The sequence below is a fragment of the Saccostrea echinata genome, unplaced genomic scaffold (assembly GCF_033153115.1).
Source record: "Saccostrea echinata isolate AGI-Se365-2 ecotype Australia unplaced genomic scaffold, CSIRO_AGI_Sech_v1 ptg000056l, whole genome shotgun sequence".
NCBI lineage: Eukaryota > Metazoa > Mollusca > Bivalvia > Ostreida > Ostreidae > Saccostrea > Saccostrea echinata.
In genome coordinates, this window is record NW_026889805.1 from 3,716,991 (window position 1) to 3,735,986 (window position 18,996).

At 33.6% G+C, this 18,996-nt stretch overlaps 1 protein-coding gene and 1 pseudogene across 1 annotated transcript; one reads left to right on the plus strand and one right to left on the minus strand.

Moving 5' to 3' along the window:
- Positions 1–1,695: 1,695 nt before the first annotated feature.
- Positions 1,696–18,544, minus strand: LOC133173535 (TBC1 domain family member 13-like). The gene is made up of 15 exons (XM_061308520.1): positions 18,509–18,544; positions 18,334–18,436; positions 17,399–17,439; positions 17,032–17,093; positions 16,740–16,821; positions 15,190–15,272; positions 10,620–10,779; positions 10,279–10,410; positions 9,226–9,292; positions 8,528–8,629; positions 6,278–6,421; positions 4,007–4,088; positions 3,185–3,242; positions 2,921–3,000; positions 1,696–1,955 (listed from the first exon to the last, which is right to left on the minus strand). The coding sequence occupies exons 1-14, from the start codon at positions 18,542–18,544 to the stop codon at positions 2,938–2,940; spliced, it is 1,215 nt and encodes a 404-aa protein (XP_061164504.1). The 3' UTR covers positions 1,696–1,955; positions 2,921–2,937.
- Positions 12,676–14,237, plus strand: LOC133173465 (neuronal acetylcholine receptor subunit alpha-10-like; annotated as a pseudogene).
- Positions 18,545–18,996: the final 452 nt, after the last annotated feature.

Sequence of the window (18,996 nt, forward strand, 5' to 3'; positions counted from 1 at the left end):
ATGAAATTCAAGGAATTAATAAAATAAAATTCTTTTCAAAATGATAAAAAGATACCCCCATGTTTTGTGATTTGGTGCGATATTTATCAAACTTGTTATCCCTTAACACATACAACTTGTTATAAACTGAAATCAAAAATAGTTGACCATATATGTACGACACACCATCTCTGAAGGATGAAACTTATTGACCAATCAAAACTTATGTACCACTAGAAATCTATTTTTAAACTTTATTTATTCACAGTGTTAGCAATGCTTTTTTGAATTCTATTTAAAGCTGAAGATGACTCGTAAATAGGCATACGCCAAATTAGATTTCACTATATTCGATATCAGCATTGGGGTAATTCCTTCGCATTCGTGACACCTGACTGCGTTATTGTGACGGGTACCAGCGTGGAATGGACGACACGTGTTCGTGCTGCTTATCTTACATTACTTTTATTTACATTTCATAGCAGTTGAAGTGTATTTGTTTGTATACTACACTGACGCGTGCAACAGTTGTAAGTGTTCTTTCCCTCCTGCCGTGGAAGAAGTAAACAGTTATTTTTGTCGCTACCGAGTGTTTTACAATAGCTATGTACCATAGGTGATGACCGATTACACTGAACAGTGACTTAGTGAACGGCCTATATATGGACCCTCAGATATAACGACTGAATAAAAGAATATGGCGGACAAATTCCTTTTACAAATCGTGTTCAGTGACTTAGTGAACGGCCTATATATGGACCCTCAGATATAACGACTGAATAAAAGAATATGGCGGACAAATTCCTTTTACAAATCGTGTTCAGCTTTAGCACAGTGTTATTAAGCAATGCTTACATATTGTTTCGTGTCGCCCGCGTTGCGCTATGATTGGAGCGTTTGCTCTTGAGTCGCAGAGTAGGAAGTTGATCCTTACGTCGCGGGTTCGAATCCCATGTGGGACGTGGAGACCGGTCCTTCGGATGAGACCGTATAAACCGAGGTCCCATGTCGCAGTTGTTACTGGCACGAAAAAGATCCCTCACTGCTCAATGGTCCCGAGTGCCAAGTATAGGTCAAAATTTGTAGCTCTCCACCGCAGGTGGGGGCGTCTCCATATGAGTGAAAAATAAACAACAATAAACAAACAATATTGTTTCGTTCACATATATAAGCTATCATATTGTCACAAAACTACAACTGAATTAATTTTTGTTTCCCACAGGACATCCTGATATATTTTTTTTATTTTCTGTTTATCTAAATCACCATACCTTTGGCTGAGAGAAGAAAAAGACATTTTTGCAAGAATTTTCTCTGTAATGAAGGATATGCAAGGTTATGGACAACATCACTGTTACTTACATATATATTTGCTTTTGAAAGAAAATTTGTACAAATCGAACCGACTCTTGATCTTTAAAATACGTTATTTCAAAGGAGACGTTTTGCCAAATTCCATAAAAGGTTTCAGCAAATGGGCTAGGAGGTCAGAAGTATCCGAATTAATTGATGTCCTTGGACCTAGTCTTTCTGAATGGGTTTGATAGTTTTGGGATTGGAGAAGGGAAGGAATATAGAGAGGGGTTTCATTCTTTAAAATAACAATTTATTTGGCAAAGGGCTAATTACAATTTCTCCTTTTAATGACAATGTTTAGCAAGGTACAGCTTAAACAATTTTTCGAAATATTTCAAATATAATAGAAATGAACAGAACTTAGGAATGTATATTGCTTTATTGCCATAACAACAAATTATAAACAAAACAATCTGGCAATCATTGTATCAAAAATACATGAGTATACAATGTGTTCAAGTTTATGACGACCCGCAACACACACTTATTCATCGTGTAAAAATAGAAATGCCATGAAAGACGGGTTTTCACGGACAATGGCGCAGTCTTTCTTTTCTAAATATGGAAGGCTGTCTGCTATCCTTCCCTTTCAGCAAATATCAAGGCGATTGCACTTAAGGCTACAGAGAAAAAAATAAGCAATGTTAATTACTAAATAAATTGAATATATCAATATCGAAAGTTGTTTTCCTTGTAAAACAATACTTTATTTTATGTATCGTGACGTCAGACATATTATGCATGACCGTCCGAAAGTCAAAAATTTCGTGAGGAAATAAATTTTGAAATAACTTTTAGCAATAAGTAGTACCCGTGAAATAACGTGACAATTTCACGGTGCTAGTCACATGTAAATCTGTAATTTACACACGACACAATTTAATGGTATGCTTACTGTAAGAAAGGAGCAACATATGTGTTTACAGGAAAATATGACGATTGATTCAATATATATATTTACAGGAAAATATGACGATTGATTCAATATATATATATTTACAGGAAAATATGACGATTGATTCAATATATATATTTACAGGAAAATATGACGATTGATTCAACATATATATTTACAGGAAAATATGACGATTGATTCAACACATATATTTACAGGAAAATATGACGATTGATTCAACACATATATTTACAGGAAAATATGACGATTGATTCAACACATATATTTACAGGAAAATATGACGATTGATTCAACACATATATTTACAGGAAAATATGACGATTGATTCAATATATATATTTACAGGAAAATATGACGATTGATTCAACACATATATTTACAGGAAAATATGACGATTGATTCAATATATATATTTACAGGAAAATATGATGATTGATTCAATATATATATTTACAGGAAAATATGACGATTGATTCAATATATATATTTACAGGAAAATATGACGATTGATTCAACACATATATTTACAGGAAAATATGAGGGCTGATCAAAAGTATCGCCACTACTGCTCTTAAATCTTGACAATTAAACATTATGAAATCAACATCAAAGGACCTTTCTTCAATATCTATTCCTGTAAAATATATAAAATCCCCAATGTATACGTACGTTTGAGTGATTTTCTGTTATCTGATGTCTACTGCTTTAGATAGCACCAACTGGAGATCGACTTTGGACAACTGGAAGTTCTAAGAAACAGAGAAATATTGTAATGATTTAAGCATGTCTATATGCATACATTCAACAGATGATCGACACAGTTAAATAGGTTCACATGTACCAGTAAATTTTTGTTTGAACTGTTCTTATTTCTTGATTGGTTTACCTTTACTTCTTGATTCACATGTACTAATTACTTTAACCTAGATTTACCTGCACTAATTTCATCACTGTCGGGAAATCTTCGTTGATAATTTCATCCCTGATAATCCTAAATAACATGGAAAATCATGTACAACCAATTATTTTTCGATTATTTATATCAAGAAGTATAGATTTTGCATTTGAGGTTCGTTAGTATAAGTATTAATACATTTTCAATTATATTTCTAGAGGACAGACATTTTTCCACGATCAGTGTGAAGAACACAGGGCTGCGGGTTATTCAAAATTTTGTCAATCCAGAAAAAAAAGTTTTTTAAAAAGTACAAAAAATCATATTTGTTTTAATACTAGTATTCGTAAATTTTGTAAAAGAAATGTTGAAGAGGTAACCAATAAAAAGCGCATATCAGTTTTTTCTAATCAGATATGAGTTCATTTGCAGAAGCTTTTTGGTCAAGATGTTCATCAGGGCAGGTCTTAGAAAATTTGAAACAAGGCCCAGGTAAGTCTTAGCACACAATCTAAAACACAGAATTCTTTTAATACTAATTGTTAGGCAATTATTTATACACTGAACTGTCTACGGATTTTTACGGTTTTTGTTTCCCGATCATGACAAGGAGCACACGGCGGGTGTGACCGGTCGGCAGGGGATGCTCACTCCTCCATGGCACCTGATCACACCTCTAAATTTTGAGGTCCGTGTTTGCTCTGCTCCAAATTTGTATCGTTTCATTGGACTTTCGAGATTGAATACTGTTCTTTATCTTCATATTTCAATTTAATACCTGCAATGCTTTCAAATCAATTTATTTATTTTTTGTCTAGATATATTCAGGTATTAGAGTTTCTGTAAAATGGATTTCTTACATAAGCATGGCACAGCATATACAGATAAGGAAATTGAATCTGTTTTCATCAGCAAACAAGGAATCCCATATACGTAGTACATCTAGAAAATAATATAAACATATATTTTTTCATGGTATAATGTAGTGATATATGCATATACTGTATGTGGTTGCACAATTACGATCTCTACTGAAATGAGTACGCGTATACTCTACATGCAGTAAAAACTGCTTATAAGGAAGTCATTGGGGGACTTTGCTTTCATTCTTTAATCTAACCTTCCTTATATCCAAATAAAACGATGATAATATTAAACTGGACAAAAAATGTTTTCACTTCTTTATAACCAATATTTCTTCATAAGGTTCTTTGTAAGCATTTTTACTGTACATGATAAATACAACATTAATGTGTGTAATTTTAAATAAAGTGTTAATACCTGGTAAGACATACAGACAGGTGTTAATATCTGGTAAGACATAGACAGGTGTTAATACCTGGTAAGACATAGACAGGTGTTAATACCTGGTAAGACATATAGACAGGTGTTAATACCTGGTAAGACATATAGACAGGTGTTAATATCTGGTAAGACATAGACAGGTGTTAATACCTGCTAAGACATATAGACAGGTGTTAATATCTGGTAAGACATATAGACAGGTGTTAATACCTGCTAAGACATATAGACAGGTGTTAATACCTGCTAAGACATATAGACAGGTGTTTATACCTGATAAGATATAGAGACAGGTGTTAATATCTGGTAAGATATAGACAGGTGTTTATACCTGGTAAGACATATAGACAGGTGTTAATATCTGGTAAGACATATAGACAGGTGTTAATACCCGGTAAGACATATAGACAGGTGTTTATACACGGTAAGACATATAGACAGGTGTTTATATCTGGTAATACATAGATAGGTGTTAATACCTGGTAAGACATATAGACAGCTGTTAATATCTGGTAAGATATATAGACAGGTGTTAATATCTGGTAAGACTTATAGACAGGTGTTAATACCCAATAAGACATAGACAGGTGTTAATACCTATTAAGACATAGACAGGTGTTAATACCTGGTAAGACATAAAGACAGGTGTTAATACCTGGTAAGACATATACACAGGTGTTAACACCTGGTAAGACAAAGAGACAGGTGTTAATACCTGTTAAGACATATAGACAAGTGTTAATACCCTTTAAGACATAGACAGGTGTTAATATCTGGTAAGACATAGACAGGTGTTAATACCTGGTAAGACATATAGACAGGTGTTAATACCTCGTTAGACCTAGAGACAGGTGTTAATACCTGGTGAGACAAAGACACAGGTGTTAATATCTGGTTAGACATAAAGACAGGTGTTAATAGCTGGTGAGACATAGACAGGTGTTAATACCTGGTAAGACACAGACAGGTGTTAATACCTGGTAAGACATAAAGACAGGTGTTAATACCTGGTAAGACATAGACAGGTGTTAATATCTGGTAAGACATATAGACAGGTGTTAATATCTGGTAAGACATACAGACAGGTGTAAATACCTGGTAAGACATAGACAGGTGTTAATATCTGGTAAGAAATATAGACAGGTGTTAATACTTGGTAAGACAAAGAGACCGGTGTTAAAACCTGTTAAGACATATAGACAAGTGTGAATACCCTTTAAGACATAGACAGGTGTTAATATCTGGTAAGACAAAGAGACAGGTGTTAATACCTGGTAAGACATATAGACAGGTGTTAATACCTCGTTAGACATATAGACAGGTGTTAATACCTCGTTAGACATATAGACAGGTGTTAATACCTGGTAAGACAAAGAGACAGGTGTTAATATCTGGTAAGACATAAAGACAGGTGTTAATAGCTGGTAAGACATAGACAGGTGCTAATACCTGGTAAGACATAGACATGTGTTAATACCTGCTAAGACATATAGACAGGTGTTAATATCTCGTAAGACATAGACAGGTGTTAATACCTGGTAAGACATAGAGACAGGTGTTAATACCTGGCAAGACATATAGACAGGTGTTAATACCTGGTAAGACATATAGACAGGCATAAATACCTGGTAAGACATATAGACAGGTGTTAATACCTGGTAAGACATAGGTAGGTGTTAATATCTGGTAAGACATAGACAGGTGTTAATATCTGGTAAGACATAGGGAGGTGTTAATATCTGGTAAGACATATAGACAGGTGTTAATACATGGTAAAACATATAGACATGTGTTAATACCTGGTAAGACATATAGACAGGTGTTAATACCTGGTAAAGGGAACTCCTGAGACAAGAGGAGTGTCAACCATCGGAAGGCATAGTACTGTGGCTTAAGATCTAGTTCCTGTATTCTGTTATACAGAAATTCGTCTTTGTCCTTCAGTTTCTTAGAAAACTTTGCCATCATACTGCCTACAGAAACATCAATATAAAATCAGAAGGCATTAAAAATGACTAAAGATTCAAGGAGTAGATGGAGAATGATATTTAAATAAACCGCGTGTTGACTAGTCTTCTTCAATGTAACAAAACAATATAAAAGGATTGATTGATTGATTGTATGTTGTTTTACGTCCCATTCGAGATTTTTTCACTCATATAGAGACATCCCCATATACCAGTTAAGGGCTTCAAATTTTGACCTTTACTCGGCACTCAGGGCCATTGAGCAGTGAGGGATCTTTATCGTGCCAACTCCTGTCGTGACACGGGGCCTCGGTTGTTAAGGTCTCATCCAAAGGACCCACAACTTTCACTTCAAAGTGCCGAGCGCATGGCGAAGGAACAGTTGCTACCCATTTTTTATCGACTATGGTCAGTCTCGGCCGAGATTCGAACTCACGACCTCCCGATCACGGAGCGAGCGCTCTACCAACTGAGCTACCGTGAATGGTCAATATAAAAAGAACTTTGAGAACTAAATCAAGTTCATTTTTTATATTTAAAAGTGAAGGTCATGGACATTGCAACTTTAAAGCTAAAACATTTGTCAGACCCAACATTTTGAAGCCACAATGGCGATACTTTCCATGAAATACTTTAGTGCTATGTGTATCTCATTTAGCTGGTACAGATAAATATACAGGGTTGGTTCCTGTTTCATTGGTTCAGTATCACTTCTTTCATTTTCAAATATATTCCATGACTTAATCGATGTAAATCTTTCTAGTTTTGATTTTAAGTTCTTTTTGACTGGAATCAACGAGAGCAATATCATCTCATCGTAAATATACAGTAAAATCTGAGCTAGTTTCTTTTTCATGATCAATGCTGAAAAAAAAACAAAACGTTGGCTTTAAGTATGTTAAATTAATTTTCTATTCATTTTTCATGGGCCTTTTTTTGTTTTTATAAATCATGATGATGTAATAAAATAACGCTGAATGTTGCAATAATCAAATGTAAAATAATTTTTATCTTGCATATTTTTTATCATCAAATAAGTGAATTTCAAGACAATATTAAACTAAAGGTAAGTCAATGTAAAATGACATGCACTTTATAGGTTCAGTTCTATTAGATTTCATTTTTGTGTTTTCTCATATGTGCAAGCCTTCTACTTAATCATACCAAAATTTAAGATAACTTGAATTTACTTTCCTAAATGCATGATCACTCCTACTTAATTTATCTTATTTTCACTGTGCAATTCAATGAATTTGATTGGTTTGCTTGATATCACGTGCAAATTTATATTTTACCTAATTTACTTGTTAGTAAAAATAACATCGGGAAAACCCAAAGATGTGGTGAAAGTCTTTAAATTCTAACATATTGAATTCGTTTGTCTCTTCTTTTTTTGTTCCAAAGAAACCTTATATAACAAACGTACATGTAGCCCTTTGATTCGGTCAATCCATAGATATATCGACTTTGTACTCAGTCGATATGTTTTTCTGTGAAGTCGATATATATCTATGGATCGATCTCATAACAGGACTATATTTGTAAAACATTCTTCCAAAAAATGACTTAGCCTCTTAGAAATATGGCACATTTGACGGTATAGAATTAAAAAAAAACAAAAAAAACAGATCTACAAATGTGTATGTCGGGGGGGGGGGGGGGACCTTAAATTTCATGATAAAGCACACTTTTTGTGTATGACATTATTTTTTACAGCTATTTATTCGGGAGGAGGGGGTTTGGCTATACAAAAAGTACATACATATACATCTTTTTTCAGTTTACAATATATAGTACATGTATAGTGATCCATTTTTTGCCCTTAAACAGAAATTTAAATGAGTCAGTTTCATAACTGTCCCTCATAAAATTTGAATGAACAAGTATCCACCATTCCCCTGGGATAGTTTCACTTAATCTGCAATAAAAGCTTGATACTACAGATGCTATATGGTCAATATATTACAACAACTCAAATGGCACGCGTCAACTCAAGTATGTAAAACCCAGCAATAATGAACGGCTACAAATATCCAGTAAACAATTGACTATAACATGCATTCTAGTTTATGTACAGATTTTTTTCAAAAAATATAAATACTTCTAACTTACCAATACCACATTCCGCGTCGAGATCTAGTGTCTTGATGAAAATATCTCGAATTTCTGCCATTAGATTTGTAAAGCAGAAAAATGAATCAGCTTCCGCAAATTCTGAAGAAAAAAAAGAGTGACCTGTGCGTAAGCATCGTCTGAAAATATCATGTTTAAATGTGTCCATTGATGATACATGTACTTATTAAACAATTGTCTTCACCAATTTTCTTGTGAATATCTTTAATAAGGATTGGAAAGAAATGTTCTACAATAGTACAGAAATCAGTAAGTCAGTTCAGTGAGCTTGCAATTAAGAAGTGTAATATTTCACCCCATTACAAGCAAATGTAATTGTCAGATATACTAAAAACAAAAATATAAATTTTACCTTTCATAAAGCTAGCTCAAGTGTACAGAGTCAATAAAACTGATGTTGCAACTAAACACGGTTTGTATTTGGAAAACTGAAATTTCTTTATTTCGAAAAAAAATTATTTTGTTAATTAAAGTGATAATGGTACATTAATTTCAGATAGGACTCCCGTCTTGAATAATTGCCGACGTTAGTGATTGAGATTCTATAGTTTTGTTTTTATAAAAATATGTATGCATAAATAATGAATCTACACATGTCTAAAAGCCTAAAATAAGAGGTTTTTAAGGAATAACATAGATTGATTTTTCAGCATTTCTTTTTCTCTATTTTCACTTACCTTTCCATTCGCTCCTTGGATCGGAAGCGAATGTGTAATAAATGGGTCCTAAAATCTCATTCATACCCTGAAAAAAAGTCAACATATCAACATAAATCAAAGTACTAAAGGTACTCCTGGAGACTGACAGGGGTGTGCAATTAAAAAAATCAAGTACTAGCCCACGGGCTAGTGGCAACAATAAAGTTACTAGCCCCAAGTAGAAAGTTACTAGCCCACTGGAAATATATTTTACGTAAATCACATAACACTTATCTTTCAGTTGATTGAGTGATTGTAAATATTTTAATGAGATAGCTGCCTTTATTTACCATAAACACATGAATGGAGGAAATTCGGATTAGGAAAAAAACGATCGTTTTTGGAAGTAAATAAGTCAGGAAGTGCTGCAAAATGGATAAGATTTTGGAAATTTACCAACAATTGGAGCATGCTGCCTGATAACTTTTCATTGGTTTGGAATTTAATAGCAAAAAATGAGTGAAAATTCCAGTAGTGGTTTTCTTATATTACATAGGTATTTTCAATTTTTACTAGCCCAAAGGGCTACCTGCACGCAGAAAACCACTAGTCCGACCCCCAAAAATGGTAGCCCCGGGCGTCGGGCGATGCTAATTGCACACCCCTGCGGACTGAACTATGAAGATTTCTGCATCAGACTTTCATTCACATTAGTTACCGCTCAGTAAAATCATTTAGTGGTATAAGAGTAGAAATGAGTTTCTTCCATAAAAATTTAATTTTTTCAGCAGAATATACCAAACTTAAAAGGAAATAATGACTATTATAATAATGATAATTATCATTATAACTATGATAATGATGGGTGTTTGTTTGTTTTTTTTGTTTTTTTTTTGTTTGCTCTTGTTTGTTTGTTTGTTTTTTTTGTTGTTGTTGTTGTTTTTTTTTTGTAGGACAATCTACTAGCATGAGAATTATATTTCAGTTATATCTTAAAACAGTAATTTTAAAAAAAAAGATAAAGATCTGAAAACACTTTTTTTTTAAAGATAAAGATGGAATTGTAGATTCTCGTGTTAAGTCATAGCACACCTGCACATATCCCTGCCCCGGGTTAAGTTTAGCGTATATAAAGAGTATCCTCTCTACAACCTCCCAATGTGCCTCCTGTCCGTCAGGTAAAACCATGTACTCCTCACTTGTCTTCCTTCTCGTCGCTATCATCTAAAATAAAACAGTGCAGTACGATGACGTGAATTTAATTTGTGAGTATTGAATAAAGACTGCTAAATAGAACCCACTGATGGTACTGCATTTATGTCGACATGTGTTATCTCTGTGACCATGTAAATTCTTCAGAAATACATAACATACATTACGATCTCTATATACATTTTAAGTCTTAGATACTTGTGTTGGGGTTTGATACGTACATTAGACTTGCCGAACCTGTCCACCTGCAGACTCTCTGATTGGAGGACACAATGTTCCACCCTCTTCCTGAGAGTCTCGACCCGAGAGTCTGCGTGAATGATCTCCTTACAAGGAAAATCTGTGGCCTTTTGGAAGAAAAACAGATCCGGACACAGCCGACTGTAAAATAAAAACAGATTTGGTTTAGCCGACTGTAAAATAAAAACAGATCCGGACTAGCCAACTGTAAAATAAAAAGATCTGGACAAGCCTACTGTAAAATTAAATCAGATCCCGAGATACATACTCAATAAAGTGTCAATTCTCCAGGACTACTTTTCCTACGAATAATGATATGGAATTCTAGCGCAACGTAATACTGAGCTGTCTGGAGCTTGCCGGTAAAATTAAAAACAAATCCGGACATGGTCGACAGTAAAATTTAAAAAAAAACAAAAAAAACGGACACAGCCGACTGTAAAATAAGCACGATTTTGTAAAACTCACATCTAGCTCTCCGGCTGAAGGTGCTACGTAAAGTAAAATCACGGGTATAATCTTATTCAATGTATATTGTACAACCTTCCAGGTGATTTTTTTTTTTCTTTTGAATCTTTTCATTTTCAACATAACTTAAAAATATAAAAAATATATTTATCAGACAACAAATATGACATATTTTGGTTTTCGTTTGAAAATAGCTAAGCAGGTTGGTTTTGGAAATCTGAAAGTCATATGCAGTTTCCTCATCCGACAGACGAATCATTGGTCAAACTAAACAACATCCTCTACTATTGTGAAGAAGTCAAGGAAATTAACCTCGGATGTGACAATTTATGAAAACATATTGCATTTATATTCCAGAAATAAAAGTCGATTTTTCTGCATATAATAAATAACACTCTATACAAGAAGTACAACTAAAATAACTTTTATCCCACTTTAAAGGAAGATGGGCGAACCAAATGGGCGAACAAAATGCCTATTGTGCCACAAATAATAAAGTGAAAAATTAAGTCTCAATTATGACAATATTTTCTTTGATATTTCATTTAACATTAACGTATACTTTGTGATAAATCTCTACAAATCGCAACAATCTCAAATTATTCGTCAATAAAATAGAAAACTTACATCAAAGAAGGCAAAAAAGATCAATTCTTCATAATAATACACATTTTTTTTCCATGTGAGTTGGTCTTCGTTCAATGTTTGTTTGTTTTTGTTCATTTTTTTCTTTTTTTTTTTTTTTGTTTTAAAGGTTTTACTTTAAGTATGCGTTAAATATGCATTCTTCAGTTAACAAAAACAATGGAGCAAAAAATCCACTATACCTTAAAAATACACTTTTATAACACAACATTCGTATCTATCCGAGAAATATTTGAAGTCAATTAAGTCAAGGGTTATATCACAAACATGACTTAAATGCCGCTTTTTGTTAAGAGCGGTATAGCGTAGTGGTTAGCGTGTTAGTTTCGAAAAGAAAAATGATAAAATTAAATCAGCATTTTTATTGCTTGAATTCGAACCCCAAGAACACCACTTTTTTGCCGAAAAGTTTTGTTTGTTATAATTTCATACCTTTTAATTATAAGAACTTTAAATACTAAATTCACAAATTGATTATGACTTCAAAACTTTTGAAGCTATAAACACTTTGCACGCCCTGTTCGCCCATCTCCTTACCAAGCATACTAATTTTCACGAATTCGAAACAAATTCCTTGAAGTCAGTGTAAATTACCCAGTATTATTAAAGCTGTCATGATATATTATATATGGGGTCACCGGAACGTGCTTATATTATCAAAGAAGGCTCCCGGGGGCAAAGAAATCATTATTCAGTCGAACTATATTAATGAGAGTATTTTTTGACTGTTTGGGAAAATCGATATAGATCAATTAATTCAGAATCCAGTAAACATTCACTGAATTAGGATCAGAGCAATTGAACAGCCTGTTCACAGATACGGATAATCTCGATGATTATGAATTAATTATTATGGAGTCAAGATTTATTGATAATTCTAGGAGTATTGTCATGGGATGTAACTAAAAGGATTTGGTGTTCATTTTAACATTTCAAGGCTTGGGTGCTCTCCTCTGACCATGGTTTTACTTCGACTTTTACCTCTTCTAATTTTGAACCTCATAAACGTAAAATTGGTTATTGGTAATGATAATTATATCATTACAAAGAGTCTCTATGATCAGCTTTTTAGTGGAAATTACAGTTCGGATATTCTCCCAATCTGTGATAAGAGTGAAACTGTGAATATAACCATAAGCACAGCTCTACGTGAAGTAGTCGAAATCAATGAAAAATTCCAAACGTTGAAGTTGAAAATCTGGGTTCGTTTGAATTGGATGGATTGCAACCTTAAATGGAATTCCTCCCTTTTTCACGATGCTGACCTTATTTACGTTCCTTATGAAAAGATCTGGATTCCGGACATCACTCTGTACGAAGGAACCAGCGAGTTTGGAAGTATGCCACAGATCGAAGACTACAGAGCTGCTATTTCGTCTGATGGACATGTTCAATATAATTTTCCGTCGACCGTCACCACAGCGTGCTCCATCGATGTCACCTATTTTCCTTTTGATATTCAAAGATGCAGTTTGACCTTTGGATCGTGGATTTATTCCGGGAATCACTTGGGTGTTTATCGTTCTTCATCCTCTGCAGACACGTCTGCTTTTCTGAACCACAATGAATGGCGACTTGTCTCGATGGAGTCCAATCGAGTGGTGAGATACTATAACTGCTGCACTTATCCTTTCTCAAAGGTGTCCTTTCAGTTGGTGCTCAAGCGAGAACCCAAGTTTTACATTATCACTATCATTTTTCCGTGCATACTCGTCACTAGCTTGGCCTTCATCGGCTTCTGTCTCCCGCCATCTTGCAGCGAGAAGATTTCGTTACAGATCACAGTTCTTCTCTCCATCACGGTCTTTCTGCTCCTTATTCAGGACAAGCTTCCGTCCTCATCAGACACATTTCCGGTAGTCGCCTACTTCTTCACTGCCTCCATGATACTTGTTTGTGTTGCTTGCATCATGGCAGGAATAGTTCTTTTCACCTACTACAGAAGACTGTCAGGAAAGCCAGTTCCAAAAATTCTTCGAAATATCTTCCTGAACCTCCTCTCTGATGTTTTCTGTGTAAATTATGAAGAATGTGTCTCAAAAGACATCAACATGTCTGCCGTGTTTGGTGAGGTAAAGGAAAGAAGAATGTCTAGTGTGTATCTTAAGGATGCATTGAGGCGAAGAGATTCCTTTGCAAGCCGAAAAATTCAGAAACAGGTGCCTGAAGACATACCAGAGGAAGGCAGTGTTTTGTCAATCCCTCTTTCTGTAAAGAACAGTGACAATGGGCATATCTCAAGAAGAGAATCCCTTTCAAGTGTTTTTGTTGAGTCTGAGAAGACAGCAGACAAAAGTCAAGACAATCCGAATGATTTGGAAAAAGTTATCCATGAATGGGTCCACTTAGCTCATGTTGTCGATAGATTCTGTCTGGCATGTTACACTATGATTTACCTAACAGTGGCAGTCATCTTTATCATTTTGTTCAGCTAAGAATCTAACAGTGGTGGTCACCTTTATCATTTTGTAAAGCTAAGGATCTAACAGTTTGTTTCACTTTTATGGTTTTGTTCAGCTAAGGTACATGCATACAAATGTGTAACCACATTGTTTATAATGCCATTAAAATGTATAAAGGAAATTTCTACTTGTACAATTGAAAGACTGTGTTCAAATTAATTTTTAATTGGTTTCCTTTAGTAATAGAACATGCATCTTTCAAAGTCTCATGGTGGATGATATAAAATTTTAATAGAAACTACTGTTCTTCAGTGAATGAGATCTTTCTTTATGGTATGAAAAAATGTAGTTCCATTACATTAAAACAGCTGTTACTACTATTACTTAATATTTCATTTCTTTCAAGGCATATCTTTAGTGGTGTTACAAGATACATAAAATTTCCTAAATGATTGATGATTTTGACCCTCACTTACCGGCAGTCCTTATGGATCTGTAGTAACATGTCATTGTCTTTGAAGATGGATGATTTTGACCCTCACTTACCGGCAGTCCTTGTCGATCTGTAGTAACATGTCATTGTCTTTGAAGATGGATGATTTTGACCCTCACTTACCGGCAGTCCTTGTCAATCTGTAGTAACGTGTCATTATCTTTGAAGATGGATGATTTTGACCCTCACTTATCGGCAGTCCTTGTCGATCTGTAGTAACGTGTCATTGTCCTTGAAGATTGATGATTTTGACCCTCGCTTACCGGCAGTCCTTATGGATCTGTAGTAACGTGTCATTGTCTTTGAAGATTGATGATTTTGACCCTCACTTATCGGCAGTCCTTGTCGATCTGTAGTAACGTGTCATTGTCTTTGAAGATGGATGATTTTGACCCTCACTTACCGGCAGTCCTTGTCGATCTGTAGTAACGTGTCATTGTCTTTGAAGATGGATGATTTTGACCCTCACTTACCGGCAGTCCTTGTCGATCTGTAGTAACATGTCATTGTCTTTGAAGATGGATGATTTTGACCATCACTTACCGGCAGTCCTTGTCGATCTGTAGTAACATGTCATTGTCTTTGAAGAATGCTCCCCAGTTACTGTCTGGATTGGGGTTTAATGGCTGAAGAGAGAGGGAACAAAAAATATACTCAACAAGAGTAAACAACAACCAAAGAATCTGTGTTAAATAGAAAGTAACCTGATAAATATCATACAGCACCAAATACTTCATGGGCAGAGTGAAAACCCTGGTATTCAAACAAATAAGTTTTATGTTATTCAGTGGACTGATACTTAGATCTATACTTACATGTAAATCCTTCACTGACCATGGATAAAGTTAAAATCATGTGAATTGTGTAATATACATGTAGTATCATAATTAAATCCATACATACAAATGGCAACCAAAAGCCACAATTTGTGAAATGGTACATTTATACTAAATGTGTTAAGAACGGTAACTAGCATTTAAAAAATTATCTCCCTTTGTTTGTGCCTTCTCAAAAGCCATTCATTGTGCTAAATTTATCCATCAAAAAACTGATGACTTATCTATACTACTTTTCATATGATTCTATACACTAATTTTCATATTCATGTTACAATGGAACAAATTTAACATACTTAACCATACAAACAAAAAAACCACAGCATTACCTATAGATAATATTAATTTAAAAAGTTTTACTTTTATACTGGCTTAAGGTAGTCCACTCCTCAATTTCTGAAAATCAGCAATTAAGTCATTGAAAATGCTCATAAAAATGTCACTGAATTCACAAAGTAATGTGAATATACCCATGTCATTTCTTCAAAGTTCATTAATATAGCTAATCAAATGATCATTTCTCAATATTTGAATAAAAAAATCAAGTAGGCATATTATAATTAAAAATTGATCAGTAAATATATTATAGGATTTTAAAAAAAACTATAGATATCCAGGCAATAATTTGGAAAAAATGCATGCTTTTCTTACCTAAGCATTTAGATACTTCTTCTTTTAACTTCAATTATTATGTAATACATAAAGTAAAAAACATGAAACATCCTTGCAAGATATCACCGATCACATCCAATTTCATTTTATTATAATAAACAATGTTATCTAAGGCAAGATTAAAGGAAATTCAATTTCTCTAGAAATGTTTTTTTTTTTTTTTTTTTTTTTTTTTTTTTTTTTTTTTTTTTTTTTTTGTACTTTAAAGGGGTGCAAATGTCTATTTTTTAAAGACAATTTCTGAGCTTTAAAGAACCTTGAATCATATTAAGATGCATGATATGAAAATTGTTGCATAGAAAATTTCAATTTCAAACTTCATTTTGAGACTTGTGGACTTAAAAATTTCAAGAGTTATTGTTCCTGGTTGAGGAGCGGACATCCTTAAGATATCTGCAGTGCAGGAAAAAAATTAAAATAGAAGCTTCCTCAATGCAGGAGCAAGGGACATATAGCTATAGTTACCTGTAGGAAGTGGATTTAAAAAAAAAAATTTGAGTACTAACAGTATTTGTAATGTGAATTCTTTGAAAATGTCCCTCTTTCTAGACCAACAATAAAATTCTGGACCTTCTGGAAACTTACATGGTCATCTATCTGAGATCCTGCTGAGGCCTTTGTCCCTGGCTCTACTATCATCTCATCCACAAAGTGGCCATACAGCTTCCTGGTTCAGAACAATATCAACTTATAAGAACACTTGTACATAATCAAGTATAACTATTTTAAAACCAGAGTAATAGTTACATTTAATACTAGTTATTCTACATAAAACATTATATTAAAATAAGTGATAAACATGATACATATAAGGAAATAAATTAATAAATCTATATAGGCAGATTTATGAGATTTGAGGAGATGATAACGGTTAAACCTTTGTTTTTGAAGAATTTCCTTCCACTGTGATACATCTAAGGGCAAATAGTTCAGTAAAATCTGTAATCAAATCATAGGAACATTGCAGGATTATTATTGAAAAAAAAATAGTGCATAAATATGAAAACATCAAAAGAACCACCTAAAAAATTGGTATATATATATATACATATATATATTAATATGATGATTATGAAGATTAGATAGGCTAAATTGTAGTCTCGTTTCCAAAAGATAAACAGAGAAACCAGGAACTTGTTTTAATCTGTCAGCTACTTTAAGCCTCTTATAAATCATCACAAGGTCAATGATGCCTTGATTATTTTGTCAAATTACAGAACATGTTTTTAAGAAAATCTACTTACTTTCCAACATGTTGATCGGTATCCATGTTCGTAAGGACAACCTAAAATTGAAATCAGATCATAACTTCATATATGTTTTTAATTTATTCATCAAAATTACATTTATGCCAGATGTTATAAATCTAGGTGATACAAACACATACTTTAAAAATTGCTAGGTTTCCTCATATAGTATGAAATAGAATAATGATAATTCTTTATTAATCTATTCAAAATAAATTAAAATATAATTTATGGCACTTATAAAAAAGTCCAGCTAATTTTGTAACATGATCATAGGGCCCCAATTGTCTGAATTTGACAATGGCCAGCAACTGACCCCACTCATTCTTAACACATGTTACAGGAAGTGAGAAAATGTGGGTCAGACCAGAATTTAAACCCTGGACCCCTGATCTCTAGACAGGTGCTCCACCAAGCTATCTGACCAATAAATGATCGAACCTGCCTTCATGTCACATTCCTCCCTCCTAAAATGTTGTATTATGCATTGTAAACATATTGACTTGTTGTTTTCCAACAAAGAGACCCTGAATGTAGTAAAAACAAGTATGCTGCAATTCCACCACAGGTAAAATGACTCATGATATCAATGTTCTTACGATTTCCACATTCTAAATAACTTTCTTCTCTATGTGTAACAACTACTTATTAGGTACTGCTCGATCTCAGTGTACTACCATACTCTTAGTAATAGTCATACACGTTGTAAACATGCAACTTAAAATATTCAATAACCTGGTAACCAGCTGGTAACTGTTCATCGTGTTTTTAATGATTTAATAACACGTGTTAACACGTGTTTATATCTAGACCTATATAAGTGCAATTTTAGTTTATACTTCTGAAATTCGAATAACAAGTCTTAAATATAGATCTATTATGTTATTACTTTATTACATTGTGTGACTTTTTTTTTTAAAAAAAACTCTTACCATTGAAACACAACTTCCTCAAAGTTTTTAAGTCGATCTTCTCATTGTTTAAAGTATCTTCAAATGCTTTTAATCTGAAAAAAGCATAATATAAATATTCATTCTAGCAAAAAAGAATTACCATACATTATAAAGAGAGAACAGAAAATAAAATGGGCGTTAAATGTCAACAAACCTGGCCTTGTATGCGGCCATGTTGTTTGTTTATCATCTCTGCGCAAACTCAGAACTTTCTTCCTCCACGTGCTTTTCTTAAAATAACTTTGAAATGATAACAACATATTTCCTAGTTATTGAATTCTTTTATTTTTTAATGTCATGTTTGCTTCAAATGTAGGAAGAAAATAAAAATATGCTTTTGTTTGATTGTTTTTTTTTTTTTGGGGGGGGGGGGGGGGAGGAGGATTTTAATTTTGTTTATTTGTTGTTGTTTTTTATTCGGGGGTGGGGGGTGAAATATATTTTTTATATAAAATCCAAACGTCCCTTTTTCACAGTTCTGGATCTTCTACTCTGTTTATCAAGCTATGCAGCTTTTAGTAGGATAAATAGCCTATCAATCAGCATTATCAGAGTTAAAAGTCTTGCTACACTGTTAAAAAGTAACTGGTTAAATTAAAACTGGGCAATATTTTCTAAAACGCCTAAGCGTAAATCTACAAC